The sequence below is a fragment of the Protopterus annectens genome, chromosome 4.part0 (genome assembly GCF_019279795.1).
Source record: "Protopterus annectens isolate FY-2018-M chromosome 4.part0, PAN1.0, whole genome shotgun sequence".
Lineage (NCBI taxonomy): Eukaryota > Metazoa > Chordata > Ceratodontiformes > Protopteridae > Protopterus > Protopterus annectens.
Genome location: NC_056733.1, coordinates 1,384,577,926 through 1,384,597,348, shown reverse-complemented (window position 1 = coordinate 1,384,597,348; position 19,423 = coordinate 1,384,577,926). Strand labels below are relative to the sequence as shown.

Here is a 19,423-nt window from a genome sequence, read left to right as displayed (position 1 = left end):
AGCCCACAGAGTTAACAGTCATTCAGAGACAATTATGGAATAGACATCTGGTATTGTGAGCATTTTCTTTCACATCTTTCCGTAAAGAAAGCTAACTGGGAAGCTCATTATTTGAGTTTTGCAATGTAAATAGAAAATGGGTTTTCTTGGAATTCAGAGCATTTAAAACAAATGGTTGAAATGTTAAGAAAACAGTATTCTTATATTGGGATCATGTTAAATTCACCAAAGTTATTTTTGAACATACGCCACTCCATAATTCTCTTCTGACTGTTAGCATCCTATGTTAGCCCATACCCCATTTACCTAGGTCATCTTTAAGGTCAAGGTCAGCATTGGTAGGATTGATAATGGCCTCCACCTCAAAGCCGGCTAATTTACTGATTTCACTGTGAATGAGGTTTAGCTGAAAAGAAAGCATGAGGCAGAGAAAAACAAGGCAAGTTGCAAATTACCATCAGGATGCAGAAAAAGAAAGTTTGCAAAAATTTAGTAGATGGCAACAGAGAAATTTATTTATGCAAAACCAATGCACCAGCAAGGATAAGCAAATAAGAGATAATGACGCTGAAGAACACAAAGGATTAAGGCCTGGACATGCTAAAAGTTAATAGGGAGAAATGCTCACAGGCTCATATCTATAAAAAAACATTGTGAGCCAGGCAATCAAAACATCTGCAAATGCTCCTACTGCACCAAAGATAGAATGTTTCCTACTGTTGCACACAATAATGATGTTTAATCAAATTAAAACAAGCAACAACAATCTTGCATTCACTACACTGAATTTAAATGAAGTATTTCACATTTACACCAGTTAATCTATAAAAATCATGTGATGTCTTTTAAGATTTCAATCATTTTGACAGTAAACTCTTCATAGCTTTCATAAATGCATTTACAAGCAGGTACAATGATATATAAGTGTAAATATCTTAAATTTATACTTGCATGCATCATCAACTCACTTTTACAAATATTATTTAATGCACTATTAAATGAGAGGCTCTCTATCCAACTCACAACAATTCATAACTGCACAACCAGATAAAACTCATTAATAAGAATATGACTCGTTCTTATTTTGTAAAACAGATACACACTTTCTTTTAGACACAGAGTTAAGCAAACTAACAAAAAGCCAGTGTGCATAGCAAACAGGCAAAGTAAATGTTTTCTTATCTGTGCATATACATGTTCCATAACATGAAACTAATCATAAATTAGCATAAATTAAACTCCACGTTTCTGAATTAACTATAATATCCTGCAATATTCATAAAGTCAAATTACATGATATTTCAGTCAATATGAATATGTTAGACACAAATGTCACAAGGGAATTCCTATCATACAGTACTTCCATTATCAAACATGCATGGTTTTGTCAGTATTTCATCACTTGCTTCTTGCACATTTCTGAATTAAGTATAACATCCTGCAAGTAAAATGACTTGTTATTTCAGTCAGTAAACATATGTTAGGCATACATGTGAGAAGGAATTCCTAATACAGATTTTTTTCTTTATCCAACATGCACGGTTTTAAAAGCATAATCCATCATTTGATATTTTTCTTCTCTCTTAGGGGTAGAAGATGTAACTCTCTCCTTTCCATTGTTGTTTCTCTTCTGGTATTAATACTTTGCATTTCAAAAATAACAATATCTTTCGAGAGACATTTAAACTTGGAAAATTCAAGATATTTACAGCTTTTTTACTTTTAAAATAAGGGTGTTTTAAGAAGATCCATAGCATGCTGACACTTTATATCAACCCTTAGATGGTCTGTCTCTTAACTTTTGGGATGCTATCTGACAGTTGTGTCCCAAATAAATTCTTCATAACGGCAGCACTTTTGAGAAACATGGTTCCATATGGCTCTGCACATGGCTTTATCCAGGACCTGTCATTATTTTGCAGTCTATAAGCACTTTGAAAGTTCATCAGTAGGCAGAGTTTTTGTTATCAATACTAAACATATTATACTAAACTGATCCCCAAATCATTTACGGGTGTCCATATGTTTGCTCTAGATCCACTTGAAGGCCATATGACTGGCCTTCAATAAGGCATATGAATGGCACTTTAACTGGATGATCATAAAATGAATGAAACTCAAACTGGAGGATTGTAAATCAACTGAAACCCAGTCCTGCATAGAGGCACATATAGCTACTTGTCCACTACAATTATATTCCTTTCCTTGTGATTACTTATAACGGGAACAAGTCAAAATCAGTACCTAAGATACAAGAATTGAGGTTATTTTTGTTTTGCCCCTCAAATGACTATCCTCAAACCCACCCCCAACTATTTTCCCATGAGGATTCAAGTCATTGCTAGACACAGGATCCCCTCCATGAATCAGGACACTCACTTGGCCTTTTTGGATTTACTACCATCCATTGACAGGGTAAATTACTCGTGCTCAAACTCACTTGCTCAAAGGTTCCTTGACTCTGTTAACTCCAATGCCCTGGACCAGCTGGTTGACACCCCCACAAGGGGTGCCAACATCCTGAATCTGCTGCTTACCTACATGGCGGACCACTGTAGCACCTCCACTGTTAGGTCTTCCCTGGTGAGATCTGACCACAAATTGGTCTCATTCGAAGTAACTATCACACCTGACCCCCCCCCCCCCCCAGCAGCAACGAAACTAAAAAACTTCTCCAAAGCAGATTATAATCTTTTACGGTATGGTATAAATAGCTTCACTGCACCTCCTCCCTCAGATGGAACTAGCAGCTATGCCAAGCTCTACACCAAATGCTTTTTATGAACACCTGTATACCTGCATTGACTCGGCTGTACCTGATAGGACTAAAACAAGCTCCTCAAGGAAGAGCAAACCTGCCTTGTGGACAACTTCCATTAACAGGCTTTACAATATGAGGAAGAAAGTGCTGTCTAAGAGTAAGAGGAAGCAAGCCCTCCTAAACTGGAAACACACCTTTCTCAGCTTAAAAAGGCAAATAAGACTTCTTGTGACGTCCTCCAAAGCAAACTATGAATCCAAATAAGCTTCCTCAACAAAGAGCAACCAAAAGGCATTCTATAGTTACATCCATAACCTAAAAGGAAAGTCCCAAATTGTACCAAACTGGTAGTTAATGATACCACATATACTGAGCCTGTAGACATAGCTAACCTGTTGGCCAACAGATTCTATGAAAACTTCACTCCCCTGTCTCCGCCATACGTACCTCATGACATCCCTACTACCTGTCCCCTACCTTGTATTTCTAAATAGGAGGTTGTAAATGCCTTCTCTAAGGCCAAAAACACAGCAACCATGGGACCTGATAACATCCCATGATGCGTCCTACATGGGCTCCAACATGAATTAGCAACAACACTGAGTACTCTTTTCAATTATAGTCTAAGCACAGGCTTCATACCAGCTGAATGGAAAACAGCCACAGTTATTCCCTTGCACAAAGGTGGTGCTTCCACTGACCCTGGGAGCTATAGACCTATTAGCCTGACTAGCTTTATCTGCAAGGCCATGAAGTAAAGCATCATGGACCCTATCAACAAAGATATAGGTAATCTCCAAAAACTTGACCTTACTCAGTTAGGATTTGTCAAAGGGAGATCATGCCTGTTAAACCTGGTGGACTTCTTCGAGACAGTCACCAAGGCCCTGGACAAAGGAAAATCTAAGCATACAGCCTACCTGGACTTAGCCAAAGTGTTTGACACTATCTCCCACTCAGGCATCATTGACAAACTCACCCATAGATGGGTCACTAACTGGCTCACTGATAGAAAAATAGGGAAATCCACCTCCAGCAGCAGACCTGTAACCAGTGGTGTTCCACAGGGATCAGTCCTGGGACCTCTACTGTCTGGAATCTATTTTTCCGAAGTACAAGCAAAGACTAAAGGTCTGTGGCTGACAAAGTCTGCTGATGACTGCAAACTAGGAGCAGTCACCGAATCTCTAAATGATGTCAACATCCTACAAGAGGGTCTTACACAAACAAATGATTGGTGACAAAGTCATGTCCTTAAACTCAATGCAAAAAAATGTATTATCATTCCTTTCTGTAAAAGCGATGTTCCTACTAACTAATACATCATTAGCAACACCTTAAGTATGCACTCAGTGGTGAGAGACCTAGGCACACAGGTTGACAGCAACCTTACCTTTGACCAGCATGTCCCCACAGTGGTAAGAAGGGCATTCTATATTGCTCATCTCATAAGTAAGGGCGTTGCCTCCAAAAAAAAGAAGTTATGACCTCCCTGTACTCTTCCATCATCAGGTCAATAATTGAGTACAATGCCCCTTTTGGTATGTACCTTTCCATGCACCTGGAGCAATTGAAGAAACCACAAAGGTTCCTCACAAGGAAAATTCAAGGTCTTCAGCATCTGTCCTACGGACATCATCTGAAATCAATGTCACTCTATTCTGTTTTATACAGACTACTCAGAGGTGACCTCTGCCTTGCATACAAGGCAATCTTTGACCCTGCTTTATTGAAAATGCTGTATATCCGCAAGTCAAATGTTACATGGGTTACTTGCTCTAAAGACCTTAACCTGGTATGTGATATTAATAAAACCTGCTGATGGGGCAAATTTGTCTCCCAGAGGTTACCACACCTTTGGAACAGACTCCCACTTCATGTCAAACAGAGCACCTCTTTGGCCCTCTTCAAACGTAATTGGGACGATTGGATGGGTCACCGTAAATTCACCCAGAGGGTTCCACCTGTGTCTCTCTTGGACAGGGGCAAGAGGTGCTGATTGTGGAAATAAGGGTAAGAACTTGGCTGGGTTTGTAAGGGCCCTAAGCCTAGCCTAGTAACTTCCTATGATCCTGTCATCCTATGAGGGCTACCCTATTCATTCACAGATTCCAGCAACAGCCATGCAACCTATTCATTATGTGGTTCAGGCAAAAGCTTACAGGCTCACTCATTCTTTGCTGAGGCTGGAGTTGGGCACAAAGGGTAAGCCCTCAAATATTATCAACCTTTTCCTTTAACAGCCTCTAGAGTTGCCTGATACTGTTAGTCTGGAAGAAATTCTTTCATGCTCTTAAACACACAGAAATGCCTTCCAGATTCTATAGTGTGCACCCTGACTCCATAGCTGCTTCTTGTAATCCCTCAAGTCACTGACTGGGGTCAGTGGTGTAGGGTTTACAGCAACCACCCTCCCCAAAGATGGGCAAGCCAGCAATCCCCACTCACTCCCACCCTCCCCTGCCTCAGTCCTTCCATCAACCTAACCCACTGTTCAAGCTGGGTTGTCTATGTCATAGTCAGAGCTTTACCCCTATAGGTCACAGGACCAAGACTACAATCTGAGGTCACTTTTGATGACAAGCTGGCATTAATGGAGTAAGTGTCATCTGTTACAACTTCATATTGCCATCTCTGGAACAGTTTTCTTCCTGAAAATATTGCTTCTTTTGTATGTATCCTTGTCTCTTCTCACACTAATTCCTGATTATTGTGATGCTTTGCACCTGGAACTTTCCAAGTGGATTAACATAAACTATATGCATATGTTGCAAAACTACTTCACTAACAGGATTTTAAAAGAAAACGTCACCCTCTACTGTAGTTAACTTCACCACAAAGTTTCCTTTTCTGACTATAATGTCACCTATGTGTCATTTAGTGTCCAGAAACCCTATGGTACCTTTTTTAATTTTTTCACCAGCGCTTTTCCTTGCCGCAGATCATGAATGCTCTTCCATATTTTGACTGCTGAAATCTCACTTTGTTTCAAAAAGCAGGCTGTCTTAGCTTATGTAGCCTAGGCTATACATACTGTTCTCAACATATCTTTATTATTCCTGTAGTTCTTAGTATCTATGATCACCCAAAGTAGTACATTTTGAGTTTACATCTTGCTGAGGTCACCTTAGTGCACATATTAACAGCTACAGAAAAACTTTTTTCCAAGGTATTACTTTCTGGATAAATCTTTGCTCAAAGAACAGGGATTACATAATCACACTGCAATAATGCATAAACAAACTGGAAAGCACTCTCATTTTTAGCCAGTAAACTGCAGTTTTTAATGTAAATACAGATAAAAGAACATTTTGAAAATAAAAATTAATAATAAAAATATTTACCACTCTTTGAAGTGACAACTTCAAGACGCAGGGCTGTTACAATGAACTGAAAAGTTTGAACCCCTCAGGGGAAAGTATGGGTAAAAGTCTAGCAATTGTTAAAGGATGACTAGCTTTCTCTGAAGAGGTTTTAATTATATAAGCAGCCATCAATTAACAGAGATCAGGATCACAGTGAGAAAGAGAAAAAAATGAAAGAAAAAAAAGACACTGACTCAAAACACTGTCACTCTGTTTAAATGAAGAAAGGGTCACCAATGCATTGTGTAAAATAAAAACAATCTATGAAACAAAAATTAACAGTATGGTAAGCTTCATGAGATCATACTGGGGGTAAAAAATAGAAACATAATATAAAACAGTAATTCTGATGCATTAATATAGCACATGGTATCAAGATTAGACTGTGAAAAAGTTTTTTTAGAGTTTTCCAGTGGAGTTTTACTTTACGTAGATGCTTTATTTATGGTCAAATTATGTACAAAGATTTTACTGGCTTACAACTGGGTTAAAGCTGATGTTTGAAATATCTCTGCTAACCTTTTCAGTCTTAGTTGACTGATACCTCACCTAACGTTTTCAGCCTAAACTGAGTGACATCTCTCCTATTCTAAATGTCAGACTGACCACTTCACTTGGCATGTGTTCTTTTTCATATAAGGCTGCTCCCTTGTTGAATTGGCTTTCTTTATACAAGGCTGCACTCCTGTGGAATCAGCTTTCTCATACAAGATTCATCTCCTGTGGAATTGGCTTTCTCATACAAGGCTTCTTTCCAATGAAATCTGCTTTCTCATATAGAGATCCTTCCTCTTCAGTAGAAGGTGCTTTCTCATACAAAGCTCCTCTCCGGTGGAATCTGCTTTTTCATACAGAAATTATACAACGATCCTCTCTTGTGGAAGCTACTTTCTTATGCAAAGCTCATTTTTCTACAAGGCTCCTCTCCTACGGAATCTGCTTTCTCATATAAGGCTCATCTCCAGTGGAATCAGATTTCTCACACAAGGCTCCTCTCTAGTAGAATCTGTTTTCTCATACACAGCTCTTTCTTATACAAGGTTCCTCTTCCGTTGATTCAACTTTCTCATATAAGACTAATCTCCTGTGGAATCAACTTTCTCCCCCAAGGCTTCTCTCTAGTGGAATCTGCTTTCTTGTACAACAGTCATCTACTGTGGAATCTGCCTTCTCATACAGACTTCCTCTCCAGTGAAAGCTAAGTATGGCATGGACTGACTACAAAAAAGCATGTGATAGTATCCCTCATTCATGTATAAAAAAGTGCTTAAAAATGTATAAGATACACCCCACACTGATCGACTACATTACAGTGGCCATGAAACAGTGGCAGACCACTTTGCAATTAAGCCATGATAAAGGATAAATTGTTATCCCAGGGATAAAAATTCAAAGGGGGATACTCCAGAGTGACTCTCTGTCACTGTTACTATTCTGCCTTGCCCTTAATCCATTAAGCTATTTAAGCAACAGCTTAGGCCACGGCTATAATCTGGCTCCTAGAAAACAAGAAGTGTAAAGACTTCTCACCTTCTCTTTGTTGATTATTTAAAACTGTATACCTCATCAGATGAGAACTGAAAGCAAAGCTGCAAGTTGTCAAAACTTTTTCAGATGATATAAGAATGTCATTTGGTCTTGATAAATGTGCAAAAGCAACCTTTAAAGCAGGAAAACTGCAATGCCAGGAAAATATCAGTTTGGGACAAGAATGTGATATAAAAGAACTTAAGCAAGAAGAAGTATATAAATATTTGGGAACTGATGAAAGATCAGCAATAAAACATGAACAAATGTGAATAAAACTTAGTAAGGAATACTTCAGAAGACTTAAATTAATCCTGAAAACAGCACTGACACCTAGGAACAAAATCCAAGCTATAAACCAATTTGCTCTTCCTGTCCTAACTTACAGTTTTGGAGTGAGTGACTGGCCCCAAAATGTGTTGGATAGATTAGATAGGAAAACAAGAAGGATGCTTCATGGTCACCAAATGATTTATAAAAATCAGTGCACACCAAGATTATATATTTCCCGTTCCGAAGGAGGAATGGGCCTCCTTGAAATTGATTATATGTACAAATCTGTAATTGTGGGACTCCACACATATCTGCTGACCTCACAAGACCCAAATGTAGTGAAAGTTTTGAAACATGAGGAGAATTAATCTAAGATGATTTTTCTGTTTAATCTAGCAGAAGCTTACCGATGTCAAGCAGGAATGGAAACCAAACCAGAAGTAGATAAAAATCAGGCAGTAACCGAATGTGCCAAAAATCAAAAGAAAGAATATAAGGTGAAGGATCAGATAAGAAGGCAAGAAATGTGAAAAATGCATAAATATAGTTGCAAGTATAGAAAACTTCTGGAAGAACCTCATGTTGATCTGGAGCGAACACAGGAATGGTTAAGGAAAGGCGAATTCAAACCAAAGGATGAAAGGTTAATATTGGCGGCCCAAGATAGTGGTCTGCGTACTCATTGGTTTATAAAGTCCACTGAACATATGGGAGAAACAGACAAATGTAGGTTTTGTAAAACCAAACTGGAAACAGTTGCACACCTCATTGCTTGTTGTGACATACTAATGGCAGAAGGACTGTATACTGAAAGGCATAAAAATGTGGCATGACTGTTGCACTGGGGATTGTCCAAACATTATGGTATTGAAGTGGCTGAAAAACACTGGAAACATAAGCCACAAAGCATCACAGAAAATGAAGAAGTCTAGATCACTTGGGATCATCCATTACCAACAGTTCAAAAGACAGATGCTAGAAAACCGGATATAGTGGTCCAAGAAAAGAAGACAAGAGTAGCACTGATCATTGAAATTGCCACACCCAGTGACTACAGTGCTTGCGTACAGACACAAAGTCAAAAAATATCTGCAGGCAGAAACAAGAGCAATGTGGAAGAAAGATACCTAGACAGTTCCAACTGTAGTAGGAGCAACAGGTCTTATAAAAAAGAATTTACAGTCATATTTAGATATGTTACCAATACACGTAACTCCATATGACCTGCAGAAGGAGCCATTACTGGGCACATTGCAGGTGCTGCGAAGAGCACTACTGGCTGACATCAAAGATTGAAACAATACTAATTTCATGAACTTTAATCATACTTTGACTTAGGAATGGGGTCCATTCCTGTCATGGTATTAGAAATCCAAAAGACTTGGAGAAATTAAAAAAGAGTGGAAGCTGCTTTCTCCTACAAAGCTCCTCTTTTGTGGAAGCTGCTTTCTTATACAAAGCTCGTTTTTTATACATGACTCCTCTCCTGTGGTTCACTTTCTCATATAAGGCTTGTCTCCAGTGGAATCTGCTTCCACATACAGAGTTCCTCTCCTGTGGAAGGTGCTTTCTCATACAAAGCTCCTCCCCTGTGGAAGCTGCTTTCTCATACAAGACTCATCTCCTTTGCAATCTGCTTTCTCATACAAGACTCATCTCCAGTGAAATCTGCTTTCACATACAGAGTTCCTCTCCTGTGGAAGCTGCTTTCTCATACAAAGCTCCTCCCTTGTGGAAGCTGCCTTTCTCAAAAGAAGCTGCACTCCTATGGAATCAGCTTTCTCATACAAGACTAATCTCCAATGGAATCTGCTTTCTCATACAAGTCTCATCTCCTGTACAATCTGCTTTCTCATGCAAAGTTCTTCTCCAGTGGAATCTGCATTCTTATACAGAGTTCCTCTCCTGTGGAAGATGCTTTCTCATACAAGAATCCTCTCCAGTGGAACCGGCTGTCTCATACAAAGTTCTGCTACTGTAGAAGTTGCTTTCTCATACAAAGCTCATTTCTTATATGAGGCTCCTCTTCTGTGAAATCTGCTTTCTCATACAAGTCTCTTCTCTTGTAAAAGCGTTCTTATTCAAACCTCCTCTCCTGTGGAAGCTGGAAGTGCAGTCTGGGTCCTCCTTCAGTTGACCCATGAAAATATTACTGAAAAAAGGCTTTGACGCTATCCCTTAACTCAATTCGTAAATTTCAATTATTCCTGACCTCAGTTTTAAATGTTTTTATAACTGCATACTTAAGCAAAATTATTTGTGCTTTTATTATACAATTACAAAACTGCTTGGGCTAATGCAGTAAAAAAGGTTTTCTCTCTTGCTTGTTCTTCTCTCCTTATTCTGATGGTGGAAAAGAGGAACAACTGCTTAGGTAACTTACCATAAAAGTTAAGGTTTAAGTGTGTGCTCTGTTGTAGATATGTGGCTTGTGCAAGTCCAAAGATGTCAGCAGATGGCTGCCTATGGATGCTTTTGTTTAAATTTTGTTAGCTATTTTGCAGCTTATACACTGAGTCTAATTCTTTGACATTTTTGGTGGATATGTCTATCGTGCTTAAGCCACAGACGTTGCTTGAGCACCACCTTTGAGGGTAGAGTGTCACTTCTTTCTTAACCTCCCAACTGGGAGGATGGTTTTGGAAGTTGGAAGCACTGCCGTTTCTTTTAGTCAGTGTATTAGCTGTGTCATCTAACTCAATTTTTCCATTTGTTCCATCTGATTCTAAATCTCAGACTACTCATGTTTTTTTTATTTTTTGTGCATTAAAGACTTTGGAGATTGTAGTGCTGCCACTGCTGCTGCTGATGATGATGATAATTACTGTGATGTTTGTCAGCTTAGGATGTTTTCAAACTCCTGTGCTACACTGTCATCAGTAACCACCCTGGCAGAGTCCTTTGTGTAGTCCACTGATATATGTAACAAATGCCAAGATACTACTTTATTTAAGATCATGTTGCTGCAAAGTAGTCTGTATGTAGACTGCTTTATGCACATATGGAATTTTGTTTGTAAAGACGTCTTATCAAATATTTGAATGGACTTGAGAAAGTACAGTTGTGTACACATACCATAAATATATTTGTTCAAGTGTATTTACTGTTGCAATCCTGACAGTTGGGATTTCTTGCCATGAAAGCCCTCGGCCGGCCTGACTAGCAGACAAACTTATTTCACCTCCCAGGTTGGCGGGCGTCTTAACCAACATCAGTACACTCAGGTATAAAGGGAGCTAGCCTGCGCCATCACTTATTTTTTTGCCCCATGTAGCAGGAGCCCAAAGTCAAGAACAGCTGAATAAAAAAGGGGGTACCTAACCCAAGGTAGCCTGGAAAAGTGTCCAAGGTCATTATATTTGGAGATTCTGAGCCTACCTGGTAGGCTAAGGGGGTAGAAGGGAGGGAAAGAAGCTTGCAATAGTGAATACACTCGAACATCTACATTTGTGGTAAGTGTACACAACTGTACTATGTTCTTCAAGTTTCACTGTTGCAGTCCCGACAGTTGGGAAGATTCCCAAAGCTTAAATAAGGGTGGATAGAGATCAAGGAGATGAGGATCCCCTGCAGGACTGCAGAGGCAAATCCTGCTCTGGATATAGAGAAAGCTGTCAGGTGGTTGTGTCTTGTGAAGGTATGCACAGAAGACCAAGTGGCTGCTTCCAGAATGTCTTTGGTGGGGACCCCCTTAAGAAAAGCTGTAGAAGTAGCTGTGGCCCTGGCAGAGTGAGGTCTAACCAAATCAAGGAGTTTCTTGCCATGATGGTTCTAGCAGAAAGAAATACATTGGGAAATATACTCAGAAATGGTCTCTTTACAAGCTGGCTTTCCTTCAGATCTGGGGGCAAAGGTTATGAACAGTTGATCTGATTTTCTTAAGGATTTTGTACTGTCTATGTAGAAGAATAACATTCTGTGCACATCCAAGGAGCGCAGTAATCTTTCTCTCCTGTTCTGAGGATTGGGAAAGAAGGTAGGCAGATGGATGGCTTGATTCAAAGACACATTAGTTACCATCTTATGCATGAAGGAGGGGATAGTCCTGAGGGAGACCTTGTCTTTATGCAAGATAATGAAGAGCTCTACCATTATTAAGGCCTGTAACTCTGAGGCCCTTCTAGCCAAAGTAATAGTTAAAAGAACAGCAGTTTTCTGAGTGAGAAATTTTAAAGAAGCATTAGCTGCAGGATCAAAAGGAGGCAAAGTCAAATTTTCTAGCACATACTTGAGGTCCCATGAAGGGGTGCGTTAACTCCTGGGGGGCCTAATGTGAATGACACCCCTAAGGAATTGTTTCAGGAGGGGGACTGAAATGACTGGAGGAGGAACATGAATGTAAGCACATATGGCTGAGCCATGTATTTTTATGGATGAGTAGGAAAGGTCTTTAGCCACTAGACTGGCCAGGTACGCCTGGATGGTCAAAATGTTAGCTGAGCTTGGCTCAAGGTGATGCCACTGGCACTAAGTAGAGAATGTATTTCCATTTGGCTGAATAAGATTTCCTAGTGCTAGGCTTTCTGGATTTCTTTAGAATGTTTTGCAACTGTTGACTTAGGTTGGTGTAGCACTTAGGTGCTGTGAGATAATCCAAGCTGAAAGGTTTAGAGTCTGCAGATTGGGGTGCATTATCCTCCCTTTGTACTGTGTGAGGAGGTCTACCCTCTGCGGTAACTGCCAAGGTTTTTGACTGGTGAGCTGGAGGAGGAGGAGGAGTGGAAACCAGTGTTGCTTGGGCCATTTTGGAGCTATCAGAATGGTCTTTGGGCCCTCTTCTCTTATCTTTAGAAGGACTTGAGGCAGAAGAGGAAGGGGGATGCGTAAATAAAGAGGTGATTCCATGGGAAGGAGAAGGCATCCGTTCTCTGTGCTGATGCCTGTTTTGTCCTGGTACAGAATTTCTCAAGTTGAGCACTGTCCTTGCTGGCAAAGAGGTCCACTTGTGGGTTCCCCATTTTTGAACTATGCTGAGAATTATATGTTGGTGTAGGTGACACTCATGGGGGGGTCTGTCAAGTTCCTCCTGAGGTGATCTGCAAGGGTGTTTTGTTCCCCAGGCAGATATTGTGCTAGTAGGCAAAGTCCAAGGGAGTGTGCTGTCTCCCAGACTTGCATGGCTAGACAGTACAAGGAGTAGGAGTGTGTGCCTCCATGTCTGTTTATCTACCACATGACTGTGGTGTTGTCTGTTTGTACTACTGGAACCCATGGTATCCATTTGTCTTTGAAGGCCAGTAAGCCTTTTAGAACTGTCATGAGTTCTTTCCAATTTACAAGCCTCCTCTTAGTCTGGGTATCCCATAAACTGTGAGTTTGGAGATGTTGGGTTTGGGCCTCCCATGCAATGCCTGAGGTGTCTGTGGTGAGGGTTTGCCCCTGAGGAGAGATTTTGAAGGACAAGCCCTGATTCTGGGTGCAGTCCTGTACTCACCATGTGAGCTCTTGCTTGAGGCAAGGTATCAGGTGTATTTTGGTGTCCAGGGACTGAGTGCTGTGGCACCACACATTCTTCAGATACCACTGAAGCTTCCTCATGTGTTGCCTGGCTAGTGGCACCAAGAGGATACATGATGCCATGTACCATGTTTGTGCTGTAAGTTCTAGAAGTAGCTGGTCAAGAAAGAGACTTTGTCCGGGGGGGGGGGGGGGGCTTTTGGAGGGAAGAGTCCAGGAGTGCCCCTAGGAGAACTAACTGTTTGGATGGCACAGTGATGGGATTCTTTAGGTTTAGAGTGAACCCCAAGGAGGTTAGGAGGCCCTGTGTGAATTTTAGGTCTTTGAGAATCTTTGACAGGTCTGAGGCCTGTATTAGGCAATCTACCAGGTATGTGTAAATCTGGACCCTTTTGGTCCTACAGAAAGCAATAGCAGGAACTAAACACTTTGTGAAAACCCTTGGTGCAGTGGAAAATCCGAAGGGCAAAGCTGAAAACTGACAGTGACTGGAGCTTGCTCTGAAGCAAAGAAAGCTTCTGTGTGACTTTGATATCAGGATGTGCAGACAGGAATCTTTTAGGTCTAATGAAACCATGAATACCTGAGGGGCTAACATGGGGAGTAGTTTCTGCAGGGTCAACATTTTGAATTTTGGTACCCTGAGAAAAAGATTTAAGTTGGACAGGTCCAGAATGGGACACCAAGACCCTTCTTTTCTGGATACGAGGAAGATTCTTGAGCAAAATCCTTTCCAATGTTGACCTTCTGGAACTAGTTCCACTGCTGCCTGGGAACACAAAATTTGAATTTGCTCTCGAGGCTGAGTTTTTTGATTTTGGCGTACAGCTGGGTATCCTGAGAATCTTAAGGGCTCTTTGAAAGTAAGTTTGTAACCATTGGCAATAATATTTAGAACCCACTGATCTGAAGTAATGTGCCCTGTTTTGATAGAAAAGGGATAGCATTCCTCCTAGCTTTGGGGTGCGTTTGGTGAGGGGGAGGATAGCGGAGAGTCATAATTGCTCTTTGGCAGGAGCAGGTGTCCCAGAACTCCCTTGCCTGTGGTCTATGTTTGGGGGTTTTGTCCTACTAAGGCTTTTTCTGTTTTCTTCTAGATTGGTTGGGAAAGGACCAATGTTTGGCCAGAAAATTCCTGCTGAACCTGGGGGGGCTGCACTTACAGAAAGTCCTTTACCGTTTGCATGGATTTTGCCTTGTCCTCCATCTTTATGAAGACTGCTTCAGCTTTAGTCCCAAAAAGACATTCTTTGTGCAGGGGTGCATCCAGGTGTTTAGCTTTTAAATGCTCAAGGAGGGGTTGCTCTCTAAGCCAAGCATGTCTTCTGATCACTGTGCCAATGACAGGTGCCCTGCAGGAGCCTTCCATGGCATCATACACGCAGTGTAGGGAGTGTTTAGCTACTTGAAAACTGGAATGGCACAGATCTAAAAGTTCCTTAGAAAGATTTTTATCCGCTAAACCTGACAGCTTTTGTTTTAGTTGGTCAAGAATGGTCCGCTGGTATTTGATCTTATGGAACTGACAGCTGAGGGCTCTCATAGTAAAGGTAGTCGAAGTGTACACTTTCTTTCCAAATCTATCAAGTGGCCTATTTTCTTTGTCAGTAGGTAAAGCGTTCCTAGAGGTACTGGCCCTAGATCTCTTAGGGCCTAGGGTGACCACTTCAGGGTTAGCAGTTGGGTTTTTGAACAGATATTTATGAGAGTCCTGGACCCCGTAGAACCAGTCAGGCTTTCTGGGTGCAGGAGGGAGCTGTCAGGATTTAAGGAAGCATCCTGAAAAACATCTTCTACTACTTCCAGAACAGGTGGGATTGCTAGAGGTTTGTGCTCAGGGAGATCTAAGAACTCCATGACTCTCTTTTTGGCCTGTGGGTATTCCTGTGCTTCCTACTGAAAATGTTGTCTCATAGCATGAAATGTCTCTCAAAAGTGAGGTCTTCAGGCAGGGAGACAGAGGGGAGATTTTCCTCTGAATTTGATTCCTCATATGAGGTGTATGTGGGGCCTTCTTCAGATGCAGACTCCTCCAAATCAGACTCTTCTTCTGAATGGAGTGGATCAGGGAAGTATTCAGGGGGGAGGTGTCTTTTTTTCTTTTCCCTGGGGTAATATCCCCTGAAGTCTGCCTGGACCTTATAATGTTAATGAGGTCTTCAGCCAATCTGATTAAATCTTGTTGGGATCCCTGAAGCTGGGAGACCATAGGCCTAGGCAAAGGCCCTGCCACGATGACTTTCTTTGGTGTGGGTTTGGCCTTAGGCCTGACAACATCCGACGCCCTGGCGCCTGACTCTTTGGATTGAAGATGCACCGGAATGAGCCTAGGCCATGAAAAGTAATCCAGTTAGCAGTCACTCATCAGAACCCATGGCCTGCTGAGCGGTCTTGGACCCAACAGATGAGCTGAAGATATCAGCTATAGAAGTCGAAGTGACCGAAGGCATGTCCGACTCCAAATGGGTCTTAACAGAGGCCTGGATCTCTGAATCAAAAGACGAAGGGGGCTGCAAAACCGCCTAACCTTCCTCAACAATCACAAGTCTAGTAGGTGAGTCAGAGGGCAAGTCAGTATTGTCTGTGGACCTAGGCTTTTGTTTCTTATCTTTTTTGTGTTTAAGTAAATCAAGTTCAGGATGACCAGTGGATGCTATACTATGCAATTGCACAGATTCCTGCCTCAGAAAATGAGCTAAAATATCTGATGTACGCCTAATAGTTCTAGTGTTAAACCTAGCACAGAATTAACAGTTAGGGATGTCGAGGTCTGGGGCTAAGTAGTTACAGAAAGTGTATGAAAGTATCTGTGTGCAATTTGTTTACCATAGCAGAGACAATTACTAACTTTATCTGACATGAGTCAAAGAAGAAAGAAATGATTCCCCAACAGGGTACTTATCTTTCTGATGACAACATCTCTTGGGTAAGGACCGACAAACGTCCTTAAAATCTGCTTCGAGCTCCAGTGGTAAGAAAAGATTGAAGTGATGACGCAGGCTTGCTCCCTTTATACCTGAGTGTACTGACATTGGTTAAGGCGTCTGCAAAACTTGGAGGCAAAATAAATTTCCCCTGGTAGTTGGGCCTGCCAACAGCTTTCACAGCAGGAAATCTCAACTGTCAGGACTGCAACAGTGGAACACAAAGAACATTTGCTGGTTCTTTTATTTTTTGGACCAAACTAGGTCATTTGATATCAAACTGAAAAAAATGGCAGTTGGTTTACTGGGCTTTTGCTCACATATGAATTATTTGCAAATTTTATTAGCAGCAATGTTTCTAGTGCTCTGATATATTGTTTGTTGATTCACTTAAAGTATTTGTAATTCAACAGCCATTAATTTTTGTAGTAAGTAATTGTTATACTATGGTGTTTACATTCTATTTGCTTAGCAATTTTTTTGTGCAGAGCTTAGGGCTTAAGCTGTACAATAAAGCTGAAGTTGAAGCAAATATATCTTTGCTGTAAGTTGAGTCCAATGGTTGGCCTGATCTCTCAGCTCTGAGTCTACCTTCCTCCTCATGCCAGGATGTCATCACCAACCTTTTGAGATCAGCACATTATAGTATAAAGGTGGCATCTGCCCATGTCATCCTTAGTTCTTTTTTTCCCTCACATAAGGCTGTAAGTATTGTAAACTCCTAAAGAGCTACCTACTCTAACCTGTTTGCTATCTCAGGTTCAGTCAGACAACAAAGAAATACAGACCTCCCATGCAGGCTGGACAGAAAGATAAAAAAAGGATGAGCTAGGCAGAAAAATAAGGACACAGATGGAAGTGAAAGGAGCCTGAGCTAGGCAGAAGAAGAATAAGGAAAGAGAAAGAAGTAAAAGGAGGCTGAGCTAGGCAGAAGAATAAGGAGGAAAGAGATGGAAGTAAAATACTTTGGACACCAAACCCCAGCCAGTAATAACCCCAGACTAAGAAGTCATAGTAGGAAGGAATGGTACTGCAACAGCAAACACAGTTGAATGCCTATTAATATAGCAAGTTACCAATATAACTGTACCATGTGCTTCAGGTGTTTCATGGTTGCAGTCACGAGAGCAGGAATGATTTCCAAAGCTGTTTCCCCAAAGCAGAAAGGGAGATTGCTTAATGTGCAGAGAAGAACTGTTCCAGCCTACAGTATCTGATAGATACATGTACTGGGGGCCAGGTAGTTACCTCTAAAATGTTCTGGATGCAGACTTCCCTGAGGAGAACTATACTGGTAGTTGTATTCCTGAAAGTATGAGCCTTTATGTTTCCATGTAAACTTTTGTTATGACATTTGTAATGATAGATAATCCAGTTTGCTAGCCATACAGAAATTGTCTCAAAACTTGTAAGCCCACTTTGTTTGGAGCACGGGGTCAGATTTCTGGTTCCTTAGGTTCTGTCCAGGTAAAATCTCAGTTGTCTAAATTAAGGGGAAAGATCAAGAGGCAAACATATAAGCATGAGGTGCCCTAGGTACCGCAGCCCAATTTGTATGACTGGGTAGTTGCTGGGGATTTCGAAATCTTAGGGGAAGATATCGCCTTGAGGGTAAGAATATCTTTTAACAGTAACTGTGGGAGTTCTGCCCTCCACTTGTTTGATAAGTGTCATTCTGAAGTGGGCATTATGGGGCTGTCATCTAAGAAGGACTGTAGGGCCTGGTCTCCAGGCTGGCTAATGGCCACAGGCATGAAGGAATTCAGATACATGACATCAGAGACTACTGTGGTAACAACAGTTATGGCCCGGGGCTGTCTGAGTGTATCTGTGAGGCTGGCACTCACTGATCTGGGGTCTGATGAGCTGAAAATTTAAGGTACTCCTCTCCCTTTCCCTATGGATATGCCTCTCCATTTTCTTTCTGAGATGGCTGTCACCCTGCTATTTTACATCTGTAGTCATGACAAATGATTTTTAACGCCCTGTCAGCCTTGAATACCTGGAGGACTTCTTCCCCTTTCTTCAAAATTCTTTGAACAATCTCATGGACAAATACTACAGCCACCCATGTCATATTCTGGATTTAGGCAGAAGTGGACATAGATGTTTTTCTGTGGTATTTGTGCTTACAGGTACAGCCAGTACCTTTCTTAGGAGCAGACATACTCCACACCTCCATGTCTAGCAGTCTATTTTCTGGACATCTTCTCAAAAGAAAGAACTTGAAATGCATAGGAGACACCATCTATATACCAGACATGTGAAGATGCCTAAGATAAGGCAAGGTCAACTCATCCATAAGGGAAGGGGCTCACCTCTGAACATCAGGCTAGGTTGTCAGGCTCACCCAGTGGCAGAGAACCCTATAAGTTACAGCATAACATTGATACATTAAGAACATTTTCAATTACTACCTTTAGCAGCGGTAGAATTGTTGCCTCACAGCAAGCGGTTCTCCCGTTTGATTCTCGGCTGGAATGTGGGGAGTGCCTTCTGTGTGGAGTCTGCATGTCCTCCCCGCGGATGGGTGGGCGTTAAAAAAGACATGTGTAAATGGGAGTACCTTCACTGAAGGTTGAACATCAACCTGGCACCTCGGCGTTCGTGAAAATCTACTGCCAATCATTAGCGGACCGGAGTTCCGCTGTGGCGACCCCTAACCAGGAAAAGCCGAAAGACAACAACACAACCTTTAGCAAGAACAGGGATCAGTCTTTATGGAAAGGTAAAAGGGCCCTTTACATATGAGGGGTCATAGGTCACAGATCATCCTGGTAGATGTAATGGATACAAGTGGCACAGTTTCCCAAGTGAAGGGTTTGATGAGAGCATTGTCTGCATAGGAAGTAACTGGTGAAGAGTTAGCATCTTGAATTTTGGAATCTCCAGAAAGGTGTTTAGAGTAGACAGGTCCAGAATTGGATGCCATGATTTGTCTTTTCTGGGTACCAGAAAGAGCCTGGAATGGAAACCTTGTCCCTTTTCCTGTTCTGGTACTGGTTGAATAGGCCCCATATTTAAGAGGGAAAGTACTTGTTTTTGAGCCTCTGCCCACTGATTTGGGGGCAGGTCTGGCCACCTGTTTGGTGTTGGCAACGTGTGGAAATGAAATC

At 41.4% G+C, this 19,423-nt stretch overlaps 1 protein-coding gene across 2 annotated transcripts in view; it reads right to left on the bottom strand.

The window, feature by feature from the left end:
• The window catches only part of LOC122799866 (core histone macro-H2A.1), a 1,011,703-nt gene that overhangs the window by 542,895 nt on the left and 449,385 nt on the right, over window positions 1-19,423 (bottom strand). The window contains exon 6 of one of the 2 annotated variants that reach the window (XM_044069220.1): window positions 307-406. The exons of the other annotated variant lie outside the window; for it this stretch is intronic. Coding sequence (XP_043925155.1) covers window positions 307-406 — 100 coding nt within the window. The remainder of the gene's footprint in view (window positions 1-306; window positions 407-19,423) is intronic. 2 annotated transcript variants of the gene reach the window in all.